This window comes from Poecilia mexicana, unplaced genomic scaffold (genome assembly GCF_051168715.1).
Source record: "Poecilia mexicana isolate PSO_F unplaced genomic scaffold, ASM5116871v1 scaffold_17, whole genome shotgun sequence".
Classification (NCBI taxonomy): domain Eukaryota; kingdom Metazoa; phylum Chordata; class Actinopteri; order Cyprinodontiformes; family Poeciliidae; genus Poecilia; species Poecilia mexicana.
In genome coordinates this window covers 1,750,598-1,767,374 of record NW_028263386.1, presented here as the reverse complement: position 1 = coordinate 1,767,374, position 16,777 = coordinate 1,750,598, and the positions used below count along the sequence as shown (strand labels likewise).

At 40.8% G+C, this 16,777-nt stretch overlaps 2 protein-coding genes across 2 annotated transcripts; both read right to left on the bottom strand.

Moving 5' to 3' along the window:
- Positions 1-27: 27 nt before the first annotated feature.
- tmem71 (transmembrane protein 71) lies at positions 28-10,585 on the bottom strand. Its single transcript, XM_014999125.2, has 11 exons — positions 10,367-10,585; positions 7,661-7,722; positions 7,274-7,330; positions 6,508-6,553; positions 5,829-6,038; positions 4,034-4,302; positions 3,744-3,956; positions 3,581-3,647; positions 3,325-3,386; positions 2,544-2,593; positions 28-2,467 (listed from the first exon to the last, which is right to left on the bottom strand). The coding sequence occupies exons 3-11, from the start codon at positions 7,302-7,304 to the stop codon at positions 2,444-2,446; spliced, it is 972 nt and encodes a 323-aa protein (XP_014854611.2). The 5' UTR covers positions 7,305-7,330; positions 7,661-7,722; positions 10,367-10,585; the 3' UTR covers positions 28-2,443.
- Positions 10,586-11,199: 614 nt separating this feature from the next.
- Positions 11,200-15,318, bottom strand: ift57 (intraflagellar transport 57 homolog (Chlamydomonas)). The gene is made up of 11 exons (XM_088015031.1): positions 14,637-15,318; positions 13,541-13,715; positions 13,325-13,443; positions 13,155-13,245; positions 12,986-13,054; positions 12,780-12,902; positions 12,625-12,696; positions 12,385-12,516; positions 12,245-12,307; positions 11,628-11,694; positions 11,200-11,544 (listed from the first exon to the last, which is right to left on the bottom strand). Exons 1-11 carry the CDS (start codon positions 14,792-14,794, stop codon positions 11,363-11,365), a joined length of 1,251 nt encoding a protein of 416 aa, XP_087871157.1. The 5' UTR covers positions 14,795-15,318; the 3' UTR covers positions 11,200-11,362.
- Positions 15,319-16,777: the final 1,459 nt, after the last annotated feature.

The window sequence follows — 16,777 nt, the reverse complement described above, 5'->3', positions numbered from 1 at the left end:
TTTTTTAAACAAACACAGAACCACAGATTGTCTTTAACGTGGTTTAATAGCTTCATAATGAACAGTCACTTCAAATAAAACAGTCTGACAACAGGCAGGAGACGGGAAATTAAATCTAATGTCACAGCGCCACCAAGTGGTCAAATATCCAAAGACGCCCCTGAAATGTGCGAGTTGATCCCTAAAAATCTCTTTTTATGGGAAATCTTTTCAGATTCAGACAAATTTAATTTAAACTCCACATTTTTCTTTTGTTTCACATTTAATATTTAACTCCTGCTGAGCTGCCAGACTGTTTCTAAAAACAAGTGCTATCACAAGCACAGCGTCACATTTCCAAGTGCATTCAATCAAAAATACAAACAGTAGGACATGAGGAGTGTGAGGTTAAGTGCTTCACACAGATCTAAAGCTAAGAAAGTAAAAAAAACTTCCACAAATTTCACTTAAACGTGATTTTTAAAAACCACACAAGTTCCTAAGCTGCACTGACAGGTTCCAACCAGCAGAGGGCAGCAGAGTTTTGGTCTCTCTAATAAAAACACAGCAAAAAGAGCTGAAGGACAACATGTTTATCAGTAATAAACAGGAAGCTTCCAGAACAAAGTAAAGCAGAGCGCTGTCGTATCAAAAATATCATCGTTTTGTTTCTGGATAAAAAATTTGGCACTTTGATAAAAACGTTTCCGTCGGCTCTTCGGACCACAGCACGATTAGAAGGATTGCTGTGGGAAGATTTTTAATTTTGCAAGCCCTGAACGCATCACGACCTTCCAGACGGTTCCCTGCAGAGCGTCGGCTCTGCTTTAGCCTGAAACCGAAGCTCAGCTCTGGATTTCTGATGAATGTTCAGAAAGTCTTACAGTACAGGTTACATTACTTGGTCTCTGCGATTCCTCACAATAATATCATCAACATGGAGCCGCTGAAGTGTGAGACTGTTTTTAGTTTGAGTGGATTAAAAAATAAAAGCACTTCAAGGGCTCCATACAGAGGCAAGTCCCTTTCAAAATAAAAAATTGTGACAAAGTGAAAACTTTCACATGGGAATAAATATACATGAGAAGTAAATAACATTATTTTTTCTTAAAATTATCTTCTGAAATCCTTTTTCTCGCTCTTTTACAGCTGAACTTTGGAGCAGCTTGGATTATTTTTTTAAAGGATTTATTACGTCCTACTTATTAATAATAAGAATTAAACTTTTATTCAATTTTTTAATTTCTAAACATTTCATAAACATCAAGTTTTTATTCATATTAACCTGTCTGAACAGGATAAAATATATTAACGCAAAAATAAAAACAACAAAAAAAAAAAACGTCTGGACCTCCATATAAAAAGATGCTTTTCAAAATAAAAGTTTGTGCAAAAGGGGGAAACGTCACAAAAAAGGATTAAATATATCATAATTTAATTAGAATCGTTTTCTTTATCAAACTTGAATTTTGCACTAAATTATATCATATTTAAAGCAATAATAATTTATGGAGCAAATCTGTTCATTTATCAGATTTTTATGCTTTATGATGTGACTGAATTTTAATTGATTTATGTTAGTTTTAATATTTATTTTTAAAATGCCTTGTTCTCACTTATAGCTTATCATGTGCTCAATTTTATTTATTAATTTGCATCTTTTTTAACTCAGAGATGATAAATTAAAAGCACTGCAGGGGCTCCATACAGAGAGATGAATCCTTTCAAAATAAAAGCCTTGCCAAGCAGTGAGGACCTGACCTCAGTTTTAAATGTAATTTCTGAACCAAACAGATTCATCTGGAATTTAAGCTCTGAGAATTTTGTAGCAAGTCTTTTTTAATATTTATATTTTTCAGGATTTTAAGTTTCCTGGATTTTACTTTACGATAACAGAATACTTTATTATTATTGCTCTCATGCGCTGTGGTTTATTTATTTATCTGTTTGATAAATAAATGGTAATAAATCATCACTCCTCGTCTGTAAATGAAATATTAAATCTTCTGCAGGATTCCAGGTGATTTTTGTGCATTTAGAAATAAACACCTGAACTTGATTAAAAACTTTTAGTCTCTTTTTCTCCCAGTTGAAGATTTTTTCTGCATATTTTAAACATGATGTGAAGCTTTGCAGCTCCCTGCGATGCTAAGCTAACCGAACGGTTCTCACTGTGACTCTGAGCTCCTTCAGCCATTTTAAAACCAGCAGCAGTTTTTACTCTTTATCTGCTGGTAAAAATCAGATCATTGATTGATTATTGATTCCTGAGGCGGATGACTCATCCATGACTTTTTCTCTTTCTGTGAATTCAAACCTGGTTTGCTTTAAAAGCCTCCAGAGCTCAGAACCAGTTTCACCTTTTCGTCCAGCTGAATTCAAACACTGAGGGAAAAACTAGCAGGAAGGTTTCTACAGAATCCTGTCAGAAGTTCTGGTTCCAGTTCCGGTTCCGGTTCTGTTCCTACTCGTTCCTGGATGTGATGTCCTGAGGGACAGAAATTGAATGTTAGTCGTTTTCTCTGCAGCTCACCGACGATCCGCTCAGATCGTTTCGGACTCACCTCCGTCTTCGCTCTCCTCCACTCGCCCATCGGACCCGACTTTGTCACGACTGAAATAAAATAAAACATTTCATTTAACAATAAGAAGCATTAAAGCCTCTCTTATTTACTGTAAATTCATTAGTCTATTCCTTATTCTGCATCTAAGAGAATTTAAAAAATTAAGTTTTATTTTGTTTTGTTTTCCAAAAATTAATTATTACTCAGAAAATCAAATAAATGCATCATTAAAAAAAAATCTCATTCTAAACAATAAACTCTAATTATTCTTAATGTTTATAGTTTTACTTTTTTTAAAATTACATTTATATAATATTTAGATTTTTATTTAATTTTATTTGACTTAATTTGTTCATGTTTGTATTTATTTACTATTAATTTGCTTTTCTATTATTTGAAAACATTTTATTTTGTTTAAATTTTAATCCACATTATTTAAACTTTTAAAAATGTTAGTTTTTTGTATTCTATATTAAATCTCATATTGTCATTAAATTTTTTAATTATTTTTGATATATTTATTTTTACTTATTTTCAATGTTTATTGTAATTTTTACTTTGATTATAATATTAAATATTTAATACATTTTCTTAAATTAAATGTAAAAATCTTATTTTACATGATGTTAATATTAATTTTATGTTTCTGAATCTATTTTTAATGGGAGTTTGGAAAACGATGTAAAAACATTGAATCTGTTCTGTGAACTGGACCCGGAGCAGAACCAGGACCAGAACTCGAACCCGGATCTCAGAACCGCAGCAGCCCAGTCATACTCACACATCACGGCTGAGATCGTCGCCAACATGGCGGCCGTTACCATGGCGCTCCACCAGCAGGAGCTGCAGGAAGGAAGAAACATCTTCATCATCTGGAATATCATCATAACATAACATCATCATCATCATCATGATGAATAATAAAACAAACTGGTTCAGCTGGTTCTACTGGTTCAGCTGGTTCTACTGGTTCAGCTGGTTCTACTGGTTCAGCTGGTTCTACTGGTTCAGCTGGTCTAACTGGTTCACAGTCTCACCCTGAGTAGAGAACGCTAATGATGAAGATGCTGAAGATGAGGATGAGGAGAGCCTTCATCGTCAGCCCTGAAATAAAAGCGAAGTTTCATGAACCTGAGCGTCTCAGAGAGTCAGAACCAGACGGTTCGGGTCACACATGCGGTCCAGGTGTTCCCGGCTCACCTGGAGGTTCTGGTGGCGCCTGGCAGCAGCTGTAGAAGGCCGGAGGGGGCGGGACTTCAGAGAGGCCGCTCAGCGATTGGGTGAAGCGCTGCGTGGCCTGACTGATCTCAGAGCAGATCTCCTCCTGGATCAGCAGCTTCCCAGGAGGCGGGGCTAATTCTTCAGGAGGAGGCGGGGCTTCTTTGCCTGGAGGAGGCGGGGCTTCGGTGGGATCTGGACCAGGAAGTAGAGTCATGTGACCTCAGCGGCTCATCATGGCAGCGTTGGACCGAGCCGTTCTGCAGACTCACCGTAGGTGAAGCTTCGTCCGTCGTCCAGATCGGCGTTTAGCCCCGCCCACAGAGACTCGTCCAATCGACACGGAGACGCCCCCTGCTGGCCGACCCGGGGCCAGTCCAGGTCCAGGTCCAGGTCCAGGTCCAGGTCCGGGTTCTGTCTGAGGCCGGTTCCCAGCATGCCTCTGAACACCTTCTGGTCCAGCCATGACTGGCAGCTCTCTGAAACGCCGCTCAGCAGGGAAACCAGAGCGCTGCGAGGTTTCCGCCTGCGCCGGAAAACTCTGAGGACGCAAAGAGACGCCGAGGTCACCGCTCTGTTGCTAGGCAACGCCTGGAGGTCAACAGCTGTCAGGAAAATGATCCAACAGAGGAGTTTCTACACATCTATAACCAGATCGAAGGACACAACTGATTAATGCCAACAGTTTTCCAGACCTGGAAAATTCCTAAATCCCAGAGTTTTCCAAAAAGCTGAGAGAGAAATCCTCCAAAAGGATGAAAAAAAGCTGCAGCAGGAGACAAAAAACTTTCAAAAATGATGAACAGGATGATAAAGTGGCCACAAGGTGGCAAATAAAAAGAACGTCTTGATGCAGGAATCCTCAACAAACAACTTATCTAGATCTACTTATCTAGATCAACTTATCTACAACAACTTATCTAGATCAACTTATCTACAACAACTTATCTAGATCTACTTATCTAGATCAACTTATCTACAACAACTTATCTACAACAACTTATCTAGATCAACTTATCTACAACAACTTATCTAGATCAACTTATCTACAACAACTTATCTAGATCTACTTATCTAGATCAACTTATCTACAACAACTTATCTACAACAACTTATCTAGATCTACTTATCTAGATCAACTTATCTAGAACAACTTATCTAGAACAACTTATCTAGATCAACTTATCTACAACAACTTATCTAGATCTACTTATCTAGATCAACTTATCTACAACAACTTATCTACAACAACTTATCTAGATCTACTTATCTAGATCAACTTATCTAGAACAACTTATCTAGAACAACTTATCTAGATCAACTTATCTAGAAACACCAGAGAGGTTAAAATGACCGCTGGGCATCAAAACCACTTAATAAACTGGAAAAAATATTAAAAATGATGCAAAATGACTAAAAGTCACCAAAAATAACTAAAGAGACTAAAAATGTGCCCAGGTTAGCAGCAAAAATCAAAGAGAAGAAGAAAAAGGTTCAAACAGGATGAGATGGGTAAAAAAACACAAATCAACTTTAAATTTATGAGAAATTCACACAGATTAAAAACTAAATGGTTTTCAGTTTAGCAGTTAGCAAGAATTTACTGAATAATGTTACAGATGTGTATCTTCAATAAAAACCCAAATATGGTTCAGAGTGACATCAAAATATCTTTAAAGTAACAGAAAATAAAAAAGGATAAAAGTAACAAAACAAAAACATTTGAAATTATCTGAAATGAAAGAAACACGAAACAAAACGAGTTTCACAAAACCAACCGACTCAGCAGCAGAAGTCTAAACCCGCCAGCAGGGGGCAGTGCTCTGAACTGAGACCTGCTGCAGCTTTTAATCAGCTCTGAAACAGAACCACAAACATCCCATAACACTGACGGTCTCCTAGCAACAGCCATCGGTGACATCACCGCGGCGCCGCTGAAGTCACTGAGGAAGAATTTACAGCTGAGTTAAACCCGCCTGACGAGGCGGAGAGCCGCGCTGTGATTGGCTGCTGCAGGGCAGGAACCAGCCCACCTGTTCTCACCTGTGTGATGATGTCACACCTCACCTGACCAGGTTCTCCTTGTAGGACACGCTGGTCCTGCAGTCGGTCAGAGACACGTTTCCGTCCTCGTCCAGGCAGAAGCTGTCCTCTGTGACGTCATAGTAACCGTTGGTGAGGAGGCGCGGCGAGCGGCGGCAGCAGCAGGGGGCGCCGGCGTCCGCAGACGGGTAGCAGACGTACGACGAGTCGGGGGACAGAAGGGACACGTCCGGGCTGCAGGGGGACGAAACGTCTGGAGTTTAATTTGATGTATTAAATATAAAGTCTGATTTTTATTCTTCATGTTTCAGTTTGATTAAACACTTTGACATCCGTTTTCCTTCTGGGCTCAGAAAGTTGTTTGACTGCCAACGTTTAAATATTCACTGGTCTGTCCCAACAAGCACAGATTTATTGTTTTTCCCTCTTTCAAACAAAAACTGGATGGTAAAAGTTTCAGTCTGATGATTTGGGCTCAACTCGTTGGTTTACAGAGACTTTATAATTTATTTTATTTGTTGCTTTGTTTATTTAGGATGTTTCCAGTTCTGGTCCTAAATGTTTGTTAGAACTTAAAGTTGTAAATGTGTTCTTGCATTATATAACTAGAAAATGGTCCCAAAACAACTCAGTAACTCTCAGTAACTCCAGGGACGTTTATCGTCCAGATAAAGTCAGGAGTGTTTTTAGGAACCTGGTTTACCTGTGGCAGGAGTGATTCCCACGCAGACGCCGTTTTATCGGGGAACCTGAACAACAGAAGAGGTTCGGTTATGTTCAGGAACCGGCAGGTTTCTAAATAAAGACGAGTTTTTATCAGCTGAACATTCCTCAGAGACACAGAGTCCAGGTTTAAACTCTGAGCATTTCCTCACAGCAGAGCCACTGACAGTTAATTTAGCACCAACTCTGAGCCGCCTGCTCTGGTTAAGCACCTGGCGACGGTGGGAAGAAAAACATTCCTATAGAAACGACCAGCAGAATCAGATCAAACCAGGTTAAGGAGCTTCATTCACAGGCAGATTTAGATCCATTTTCTCTCTTCAGAAGAATAATAACTCCATATAGATACATCTGAGTGAAAATCTGTCAGTTTCTGTGATCACATTCAGACAGTTTTCAGATGATTTATATCCCTCCATCTTTAATCAGCTACAAATTCTGCCAAAGGTTCATTTTCTACCAATTTACCACAATGGAGGAAGGATTATGGGATTCACAACAGATTTCACTCATTTTATTTTCTTCTGTCTGCAATAAATGGTGGATTTTAGGGATTTTAGCAGAATTAAAATGTTAATTACAAATAAAACTCTCACTGTAAAGCACGGTGGTGGCAGCACCTCAGGTAATGGAGGCTGGGCTTGAATTTAACCCACCAACATGCCTGAGCCAGCCGTCTGTTTTCAACAATGAGAGAGGTTGGGTGTGTGTGTGTGTGTGTGTGTGTGTGTGTGTGTGTGACGTACTGGTGACGGCTCCAGAGAAGAACAGAGCCATGTTTGTCCTGCGTCTCGTCTGTTGATCTGTGAAACAGCAGAAACCCGACGCCCAGCGGTGAGAGAGAGCAGAACCGATCAAACTTGGCCAGAAAATCTTCAGATTCAGTTTGAACAGGTGAACATTCAGGCTCAGATTAATGGATTTTCTGCAGAAATGATGGCAGTTTATTGGTAATGAATAAAGCCCAGATCTGGAGTGAGTTGCTTCAGTTTCCTCCCGTTAAGTTTCTCCCCTCTCAGACAGATGAGCTAATCTGTGCAGATCTGATCAGTCTAAGAGCTGCAGGGATTAGCAGAATCTACTCCAAGCCAGCTTTTTAAACCGCTGCTTATTTTTAAAAAGTTTATTTTTACCTTCAGGCTGAGAAGGAAGAAGTTTATCTGCTGCGGTTCTGTCACATCCTGCAGCGGCGAAGCTGCAGAAAAACAAGCAGAGACAGAAGGAGGCTGAGACTCTGAGCTCATGTTTCCTGTTAACCGTTTATCAGCCGAGCACAAAACTCAGAAACTCGTTTCTGACTTCAACAAAGTTAGAGACGCCCTGAGGTCCTCAAAGACCGAACCTCCGGCTGAGAGAGGTCGTCTGGACCGAACCTCCAAAATGACCCGAGGACAACATGAGGATTAAAATAAAACCATTACATTTTGAAATTAATTTTTACTTTGAAATGTTTCTTCATCTATCTATATATATATATATATATATATATATATATATATAGTTTAGAACAAGGCCTGCTGCATTCAGTCCAGTTTAAAGTTTAAAGTTTTCTTAAAGTCAGAGTCACTGGACAGACGTGGTTCTGAATATCATGAAATAAAAAATAATGAAAAAGTCCTGATTTTTATAACATAAATATCTTGGCAGTGTCTCGTATTTTTCACTGTAAGAGGATCTGGTTGGTAATCTCCAGTCCTAAACCCAGATTTTATCCTCAGCGTCTTTATCTAGTCTGGGTTTCTGGTGGTTCTGATCCGTTCTGACCTGAACCGAAGCAACAGAAATCATTTCAACTCTGGATTTAATTCAACCTGGACAGGAAGTTGTTTCGTTAAAGGTGATGTCACAGCAAACTGGTTTGAGAAGGTTTTTAAATATAATATTCGGACGTATTTCAGACGTGAAAACATGGCAACAAAAACAGAAAAATTCAGGGTCTTCAGATAATCGGCCCAAACCGAGCCGGAAAACTAACGGACCAAAAAAGATAAAGGAACGACTGAGTGACGAGATAAAACAGGCCGAGAACAAAGAGGTTCTGGAAGGAAGCTGCTAAAACACACATTCTTCTTTTTAAAACCTCATTTGGTTTAATTAAGGTGAATATCTGCAGAGCGATCCGGACCTCAGTGAGGATCAACTGAACCAAAAACTAAACACGCTGATGGGAAAACCTCTAAAACGTATCCGGCTGTCTGGATGCTCATGTTAGGATCCTGATTATGAAAACAATCAGCTGAAACGGGCTAAAGTGTGAAGTCAGCATTAATATGATGCTGGAAATATGAAAACGCCAAACTGTCGACAAAAGAGAAAAAGATCTGATTAATAATCTGCTTCATAATGATTAGATGTTCTCCATCATCCATGTTTTTATTAAGTTTAAAGCTTGTTGTGTTCATTATTTCTGTTTTAAATTATAACAGAAAAAAGACTAAATATTATTTGGGGAACATCTTTATTATTCACATAATCTGTCATTCAGAAACCAGATGTAGGGAGTAAAGTCTAGAAACAGAAAGATTTTTACTGACTAAATCAAATTCAAAACTTTTCCAGGATTTCCCAGACAGGGAAGGAACCTTGAGAATCCTGCTTAAATACCTCAGAAATTAGCAACAAACCAGTGCAATGTAAAAACATGTCATTCAGGACATATGGAATATTCATGTGATCATTTTAAAGCTACTGCAGGATGAATAACGGCGTATCAGGGCCTTTATAGACAGAAAAAACAAGGAGGACTAAATTTCTGGCAAAAAAATCAATTTCAACACCTCATTTTTTATTTTTTTATATAATTTTTGAAGCTAAGAAATTTCTTGGATTTTTTTCTAGAAAATATCTGAGATTGTTCTCAAAATTTCAGAGTTTTTTCTGTCTCCTGTGGCCTTAATAACATCTGATTATTAAAAGCCAGGAGGGAAAATCCCTGAATGATTATTTCTCATCTTCCTTGTGAAACGCTAAACTTCCTCACCAACCGAATCCTGCTTCCTGTTTTCAGAGCAGCTCTGACCTCTGCTCTGTGTTTGGACTGGTAAAGCAAACAGAACCGAGTCAAAGCAGCAGAACAGCCAGGAGTTCAAACCTGCATCAGGATTAAACTCTTCATCATTCAGGAGTCAAACATGAACATTTGATCCAAATTCAGTCTAAACTCTGCAGAGACTCTGATTTTCTGCAGATTTATTTTCTGTAGTTTCTAATGTTCAGCTCTTTTCCCCTCTGTGTGCTTCACCTTGGACTGTTCCCATCGCAGCTTCCCAGCATGCCTTGCAGCAGCAGCATCAGGCTGGGAGCTGCTGATGCTGGAGGAAAACGCGTAGCAGGAAACCCAGAGCTGGACCGAACCATTCCAGTTCCCACCAGAACCGGGGTCCATCTGAACTCTGGAGGCTGACCAGTTAATGTGTTTACTGGTAAATTAACGAATCTTTAATTATTTATTTCCACTTTGTTGATTTTTTTAAACAATCTGATGAAATTAAGATGCTTTTCTGCTTTCTACATCTGTCAGTATTTCTATGATAAAATCTTTTTGGTATTTATTTTGCAAATATAGTTTAAAAGAATGTCCCTTTCGGAAATACAATGGAAAAATATATATTGGGTGTTTTTGTAAATAAAGGTGAAGAACAGGCTGCTATTTAATCAATAATTGTGAAAATATATTTAAAGTAATTAAAGTTACTGAAGGCAGTTTCTGTTGAATAAAAATTAAAGAGTACTTATTTAAATGTGTTTTAATTGTTTTCATGATTATTTTCAGTATTTTTGCTGAATTTGCTGCTCAGATCGAGACAAAAGAGAAAATAACGGGACCCTGCTGAACTCACCAGTTTGTTTTTCCTCTCGGTTCCTCACCGGAAGTTTAAATAAATCCTCTTCCTTCCGTAAAAACTTCCTCCCTTCGTCTGCTCTGTTGTTTTCTTTGGTTTTTATGATGTTTAACAGGGTTTCGGTTTTATCAAACCGAGCAGAAGTCTGTCTGACTGGCTGTCGCTGCCTCGCCTCACCGGAAACAGCAGATGTTGTCACGATTGAAAAACAAACCCAGCTTCCGGTCAGAACCTTCAGAGTAAAAGCATAGATAATTTTTTTAATGAATAAGGCTTTTGTCCTTAAAAAAGTTTTAATAAATTACTTATTTTCTTATGTTGCAAATTTGCTCCTATTGTCCAGCCTCTTTCTCTTATTTTCCTGTTTTCTTATTGCAGTTTGAGTCTGCATGCTTATATTTATATTTAAATCAGGTTTCCCACTGAGACAAAAATATATATTTCTACTTATAAACTGCTCGATCTCAAACTCTCATTACATACAAATTTTCAAATGTTTGGGCTTATTTAAAACATATTTTTTGTAGACTTTATTTTACATAATGTATTTCTAATAAAAATGTTTATTACTGCTTTAAAATCTCCCACTACGACTATTTCAGGAAGTGATCTTACATTGGTGAAGCAGGTGTTTTATTTTGAAGGAGTCAGCATCCTCTTGTGGCAGTAACTGAGGGGTTTTAAGGAGTATTGGTTGACTTTTCATACTGGCTGAAATATTGAGGAAATTTTCTTATTCCTGTTTTCAGCTTTTATCCGGTTGAAACGTTGATTTGGAAGCAGCAACGGTGACATCTAGTGGACAAAGTGTGTAATAACTAGATTGGTCATTTAGAAAAAGATGTTTCAGTTTATTTAAACAAGAACAGTATCAAATATATAAAGCAATTCAATAAATATCTGTATTTATGCAATAAAACACGTATTTAACAGATGGGCTGCTGGGACAGACAGACTCCCGGCGCCGCTGCGAGGAGCAGAACCTCGGCGGTTCTAGGTGAAGGTTCCGGCGGCGGAATCAGGGATGTTGGTGGCGTGCATGTCCCGGGTCATGTTGGACTTCTCCTTGAGCTTGGCCTGCAGCAGCGTGTGCTCCACCACGCCGATCCTCACATCCATCTGCACCACTTCCTGCTTCAGCTTGGTGAGGCTCTGCTTGATCTTCACCACCGGAGCTGCAGACCAGACGGAGACACAGAGACACAGGAAGGAAACGGGTCGGACATGTTGGGGAGGGAAACGGCTGATTGAGCCTCACCTCCATCAGACATGCTGCTGCCTTTGTCCTCCATCTCCTGCTTCACCTTGTCCAGCTCCTCACTGATCTGAAACAGATAAAACATGGTGGTGTGTTCACTGACTGATGGTGATGTGTTCACTGACTGATGATGTGTTCACTGACTGATGGTGGTGTGTTCACTGACTGATGGTGTGTTCACTGACTGATGATGTGTTCACTGACTGATGGTGGTGTGTTCACTGACTGATGGTGTGTTCACTGACTGATGATGTGTTCACTGACTGATGATGTGTTCACTGACTGATGGTGGTGTGTTCACTGACTGATGGTGTGTTCACTGACTGATGGTGGTGTGTTCACTGACTGATGGTGTGTTCACTGACTGATGATGTGTTCACTGACTGATGGTGGTGTGTTCACTGACTGATGGTGGTGTGTTCACTGACTGATGGTGGTGTGTTCACTGACTGATGGTGGTGTGTTCACTGACTGATGGTGATGTGTTCACTGACTGATGGTGGTGTGTTCACTGACTGATGGTGTGTTCACTGACTGATGATGTGTTCACTGACTGATGGTGGTGTGTTCACTGACTGATGATGTGTTCACTGACTGATGATGGTGTGTTCACTGACCTCAGCCAGTACTCTGGTCCTCGCCATCACTCCTACACTCGCCTGCCTGTAGCGTTCCTTCGCCTGATGGAGGACAGTCCGATCAGCTCCCGGTACCGTTGGCGGGTTCTGGTTTGTGTTTGTGGGTCAGCGGGTCTCACCTCGCTGAGCCGGGCCTGAGCGTTGCGGTACTCCTGGATCAGCGGCTCCAGCTGGTTGTTGATGTACTTCTCTCTGCTGCTCACCTTCTCCAGAGTTTTCCCGATGTCCTCCTGCAGCTTGTCCAGGTAGCTCTGCAGACACACAGGACAGAACACGGCGGGGTGAGTCCGACCAGAACGGACCGTCCAGAACCAGGTGAGTCCGTCCAGAACCTGCTGGGTCCGTTCGGATCAACCCACCTTGGTGTCTTTGAGTGAAGTCTTGATCCCGTCTCGGTGCTGATGCATCTGGTCCAGATGGATCCTCCAGTCCTGGAGAAGCGGAGCAGAGTCAGAACCAGCATCAGAACCGAACGGGTCCGCTGCGGCCCAGGTGAGTTCAGGTGGGTTCTGACCTTGTGGTCGGTCCTGATGGTGACCTTGAGCTGCGGCAGAACCCGCTCCACCTCCAGCCTCCACTCCGCGGCGTCCACCGTGGACTCCAGGATGTCGTCCGGCTTGGAGCTCGGTTCTGCTTCCTGCCAGAACACAGAACCGGATCAGAGGGAGGAAGTCGGGTTCAGACTGACAGGAAACTCCTCTTCTTCTTCTCTGGCCTCACAGCGTGAGCGTTGCGCAGCTTCAGCGCCTCCAGGTCCATCACGTTCTCCTCCTCATCGTCGGCTTCCTCCTGAGGTCAGAGACACAGTCAGACCCGCCGGACCGTCCTGACAGAACCTGCAGCAGTCCTGGGTTCTGGTTCATCAGAACCATTTGGTGAATAGACCTACAATCATCTCCTCCTCCACCTTGCTGAGCGTCAGCTCCGCGTCGTCGTCCATCACCGACTCTTCCTCTGTGTTTTCTGCAGGGTAGTTTGGCCTGAAACAGAAACAGGAAATGAAACCCTCCCACATCCTGTCGGGTCCAAGGTTTGGTGGATTTCAGGACCGGTCGGTACCGTCTGAAGGTGAAGCCTCTGTTCTTCAGCGCCTCCTCAGCCAGACGGTCCAACACGAAGCAGACGAACTCACCGGAGCCCGACTTCAGCTTGGAGGGAGGGAAGTCCACCTTCACACCCTGAAGGACACAGAGTCCAAAACGTCTTCGAATCTCCAACAAAACAAACCCGGACCGATCCTTTTCCAAACCCATCGTTTAAATCTGCTGGACTTACGAAGGCTCTGAGTTCGGCCAGGATGTTGGACACGGTGGCGTTGGGCTCGTCGTACTCCTGCGGCTCGGTGAACCGGCGCCCCGCCACGTTGATGAGCCAGGCAGCGATGATGGTGAACATGTAGAACTGCTCGCCGGGGTTGGATGCCAGGTACGGACTGGAGACGAAGTAATGCCTGGCAGGGCGGACCGAACACGATTAGAACCGAAGGAAACCGAAACAGAGCCTGGAGATTCACATTAATACCATGATAACAATCATTTACAAATTCAGTCCAGAACCAGAACTTCTTCACACAGTTTCCTTAGTCTTTTTAAATTCAGGGTTAATGTAGATCACAGAAAAAAAAGAAAATTATGTAGACACAGAGGAGTAAATTTATGCAAAAATTTCTAAATTAATTTCGCATTATTTAATATTTGCAATATTGAATAATTTATAATATAATAATGCATCTTATTTGATAGCATTTTACATACTAAAAAAACAACAAAACAGAGTGACGAAGACTTTTGTCATCCAATTTTTGGTAGAGAGAGAAAAGAAAAAAAACAATAAATTATGCAAATGGGAGTTATTGAGTTCATCTTAATTTATCATGTTATTAATAGATTTATTGGTTATTGCAACAGGCCAAGTAAAAATGAAAACAAATATATAAAAAATAAAATGTTTGAGAGAAAATGTTGATTTAGTGAGCAGCTTGTTAACCGCCTTCATTTATGCCTAAAAATTATAGGAATAATTTTTCTAGAGATATTTTCTGACATTATAAAACCCTAACATTATGTAGTAATTTGCAACAAAAGAAAATCCCAGGAACTCTCGATATTTCAGTGATAAATCAAGGAGATCATAAATCAGAATGTTTTCCAAAGTGGTAGATTCTGGATCATTTCCTGGATCAGAACATCTCCATGTTTTAATGTTCTAATGAACCTAAAAACAGACCTGCTTCATGTTTATTAATATTTAAATGTCATTATGGTCTCTAGTTATCCATATTTTGTTTCATCTACACCTCTTATCTGTTTATTTACTCCTGAAATAAACAGAAAGCTGCTTTAATCAGCTGTTGTTCACCTGTCCGTCTCACCTGGTCAGGCTCTTCATGTTGTGTTTCACCAGAACTTCCTCCTCGTAGTTGAGCAGCTTTAGCTTCTCCAGAAGGTCCTCCATCATCACAAACCCCCGGTGAGCCGCTCCGGGGCCCCGGTCCTCTTCCTCTCCGCGTCTTCTTCCCTCTTCAGCCATCCGGAGACTTTCGTTTAAAAATAATAATGGTAAAAACAGCTAAATGAGGTTCGAGGAGTCGGTTCGTGGCCTCCTTGATGCTCCTCTCGTCCGTTGCCAGGGCAACAGAGCTCTAACTGTGGATGTGGCTAATGTTAGCTGCTAGCAGTTAGCTACTACCTGTTTTAATCTTTAGGTCCAATTTTAAACATATATATTCAAGATTTCTGTTTTTATAACGTTTAAAAGTCTAAACAGTACATATGTGTTCCTAATAATAAACTCATAGAATCGTTTAAAGACACCGGTTTGACACGGCGGAGAAGCTAAACCGTCTTCCTTTTTCTTCTTCTCTTATTTTACTGACGGGTTGCAAAAACTAAAGCTGCACATCGCCGCCTGCCGTGCAGGAGTGTGCAATTACACTCCTTTAACTTAGAGTAAAATTTCACTTTAATAACAATAAGGAGCTAAAGAAAATAACGTCTTTCATCACTTCCCTTAAAAAAAGAAAATGAATAAAAACGTGCCCTATTAAAAAACATTGCCCTGTTTCTTAGGTTATCTAATATTGATATCATACTAGAAATAAAAATTTTAAAAATGTTTGAATGCTCCCCAATACATTTTCGATAACTAATTGGAAGGATATGTAATAAAATGATATGCTATTATTCTGCTAATCACTGCATGGTAAAATTCAGAAAGGAGATGAAAGAAGATTGAAATTTGACTGCAAATAATTTTCATTCAATCAAAGCACTCAATTCTGTTCTTTAATTTTCATGGTTTTGTCTGATGCAAAAATTGTCCCTTAACTGTTATTTTTCATACTATGTCTGAATTTCAAATATTTGCTAATTCCCTTTGTGTTGTTTTTTATTCTGCAGCATCATTGTTCTCCTTCTGTAAAGTATTCTCCAGTGATTCCTCACACCTTCACACGCCTTCAGTGTGTGTGTTCATGTGTGTGTCGGTGAATAATTCATGCCTCCTCCCCGGCGGTGCAACAGGAGGTGTGCAGAAGGAGGGAGGGGTGTTTGTTTTATCTGCTCGCTGCTCCCTGCCTGCTTGTCGGAGCTTTTATTGACAGGTTCACCGACAGCAGCGCCGCCTCGCTGACAACGCCTGCTGAGCTGCAGCCTCACCCAGCTGGGTGATGATGAGAGCCCACAAAAAGAGAAAAATCCTACCAGCTTCATGCATTTTTACTGGATGCAGTAAAAATGTTTGATTAAAAAAATCTAACCTAAAATTATTTTTGCTCCATGAAAACACTGCCCCCTAGGAGGAGTCAAATACAGACTTTCTCCTTCAACCTTATTCGTTTTCTAATTGCCGTCTAATGACCTTTAACCTGCTAACTGAGCCTGTAGAGTCTAAGATGGAGCTCTTGGGTATTTGAGTTTATTGCTAAGATTTTTCTACTTCTGACTAATTTTTGGACTTTGGGTGTTTGGAAATAATCTTTCATCCCATATTGATCATCCATTGCTGATGTCTTTGCACCTTGGCATCATGTTAGCAAACAGATGAGCCTTTAGAGCAGCAAACTGCCTGAATTCCTGCTTTTACAGAACTTGTCTCACTAATGACGATCAGTTAAATCGGTGGATTTGAAGACAGTTTGACTGTAAAAACTGTGTACCAGACACCCAGTCAGCCGCTGGGCCGGCTGCTGCTGGATGGAGGGCTAATGGTGAGGAGACGAGGGCGGATCCACAGCTTAACCTGAGCGAGGCGGTAATGATCCCCGCCTCGCCTGAGGCCCGGCAGGCGGCCCACGGACCTGCTGGGCATCCGTCACTCGGCCTATTTATGCGCCGCCGCACAGAAATATCTCCAATCTGAGGATCATTACGCCACTGGATGTTTTCTAACAGAGGTGATAGGTGACAGGTTTTCACCGCTTTCAGCGATAAATTAGCACCTGGGGCTTGACGTGGTTGTCAAGGCGGTGAGGAGGATGGAAAATAAATGTTTAAAATAAATGTTTCTAAATGT

Excerpts from the sequence above, each read along its gene's own strand:
- tmem71 (XM_014999125.2), bottom strand. The coding sequence starts at position 7,304 with ATGGCTCTGTTCTTCTCTGGAGCCGTCACCA. Across the intron at positions 6,554-7,273 it reads CTTCTCTGGAGCCGTCACCA|GTTCCCCGATAAAACGGCGT; the intron begins GTACGTCACACA and ends TCTGTTGTTCAG. Across the intron at positions 6,039-6,507 it reads GGGAATCACTCCTGCCACAG|CCCGGACGTGTCCCTTCTGT; the intron begins GTAAACCAGGTT and ends GTCCCCCTGCAG.
- ift57 (XM_088015031.1), bottom strand. The coding sequence starts at position 14,794 with ATGGCTGAAGAGGGAAGAAGACGCGGAGAGGAAGAGGACCGGGGCCCC. Across the intron at positions 12,697-12,779 it reads CCATCAGGACCGACCACAAG|GACTGGAGGATCCATCTGGA; the intron begins GTCAGAACCCAC and ends CCGCTTCTCCAG. Across the intron at positions 11,695-12,244 it reads GGACCAGAGTACTGGCTGAG|ATCAGTGAGGAGCTGGACAA; the intron begins GTCAGTGAACAC and ends TATCTGTTTCAG.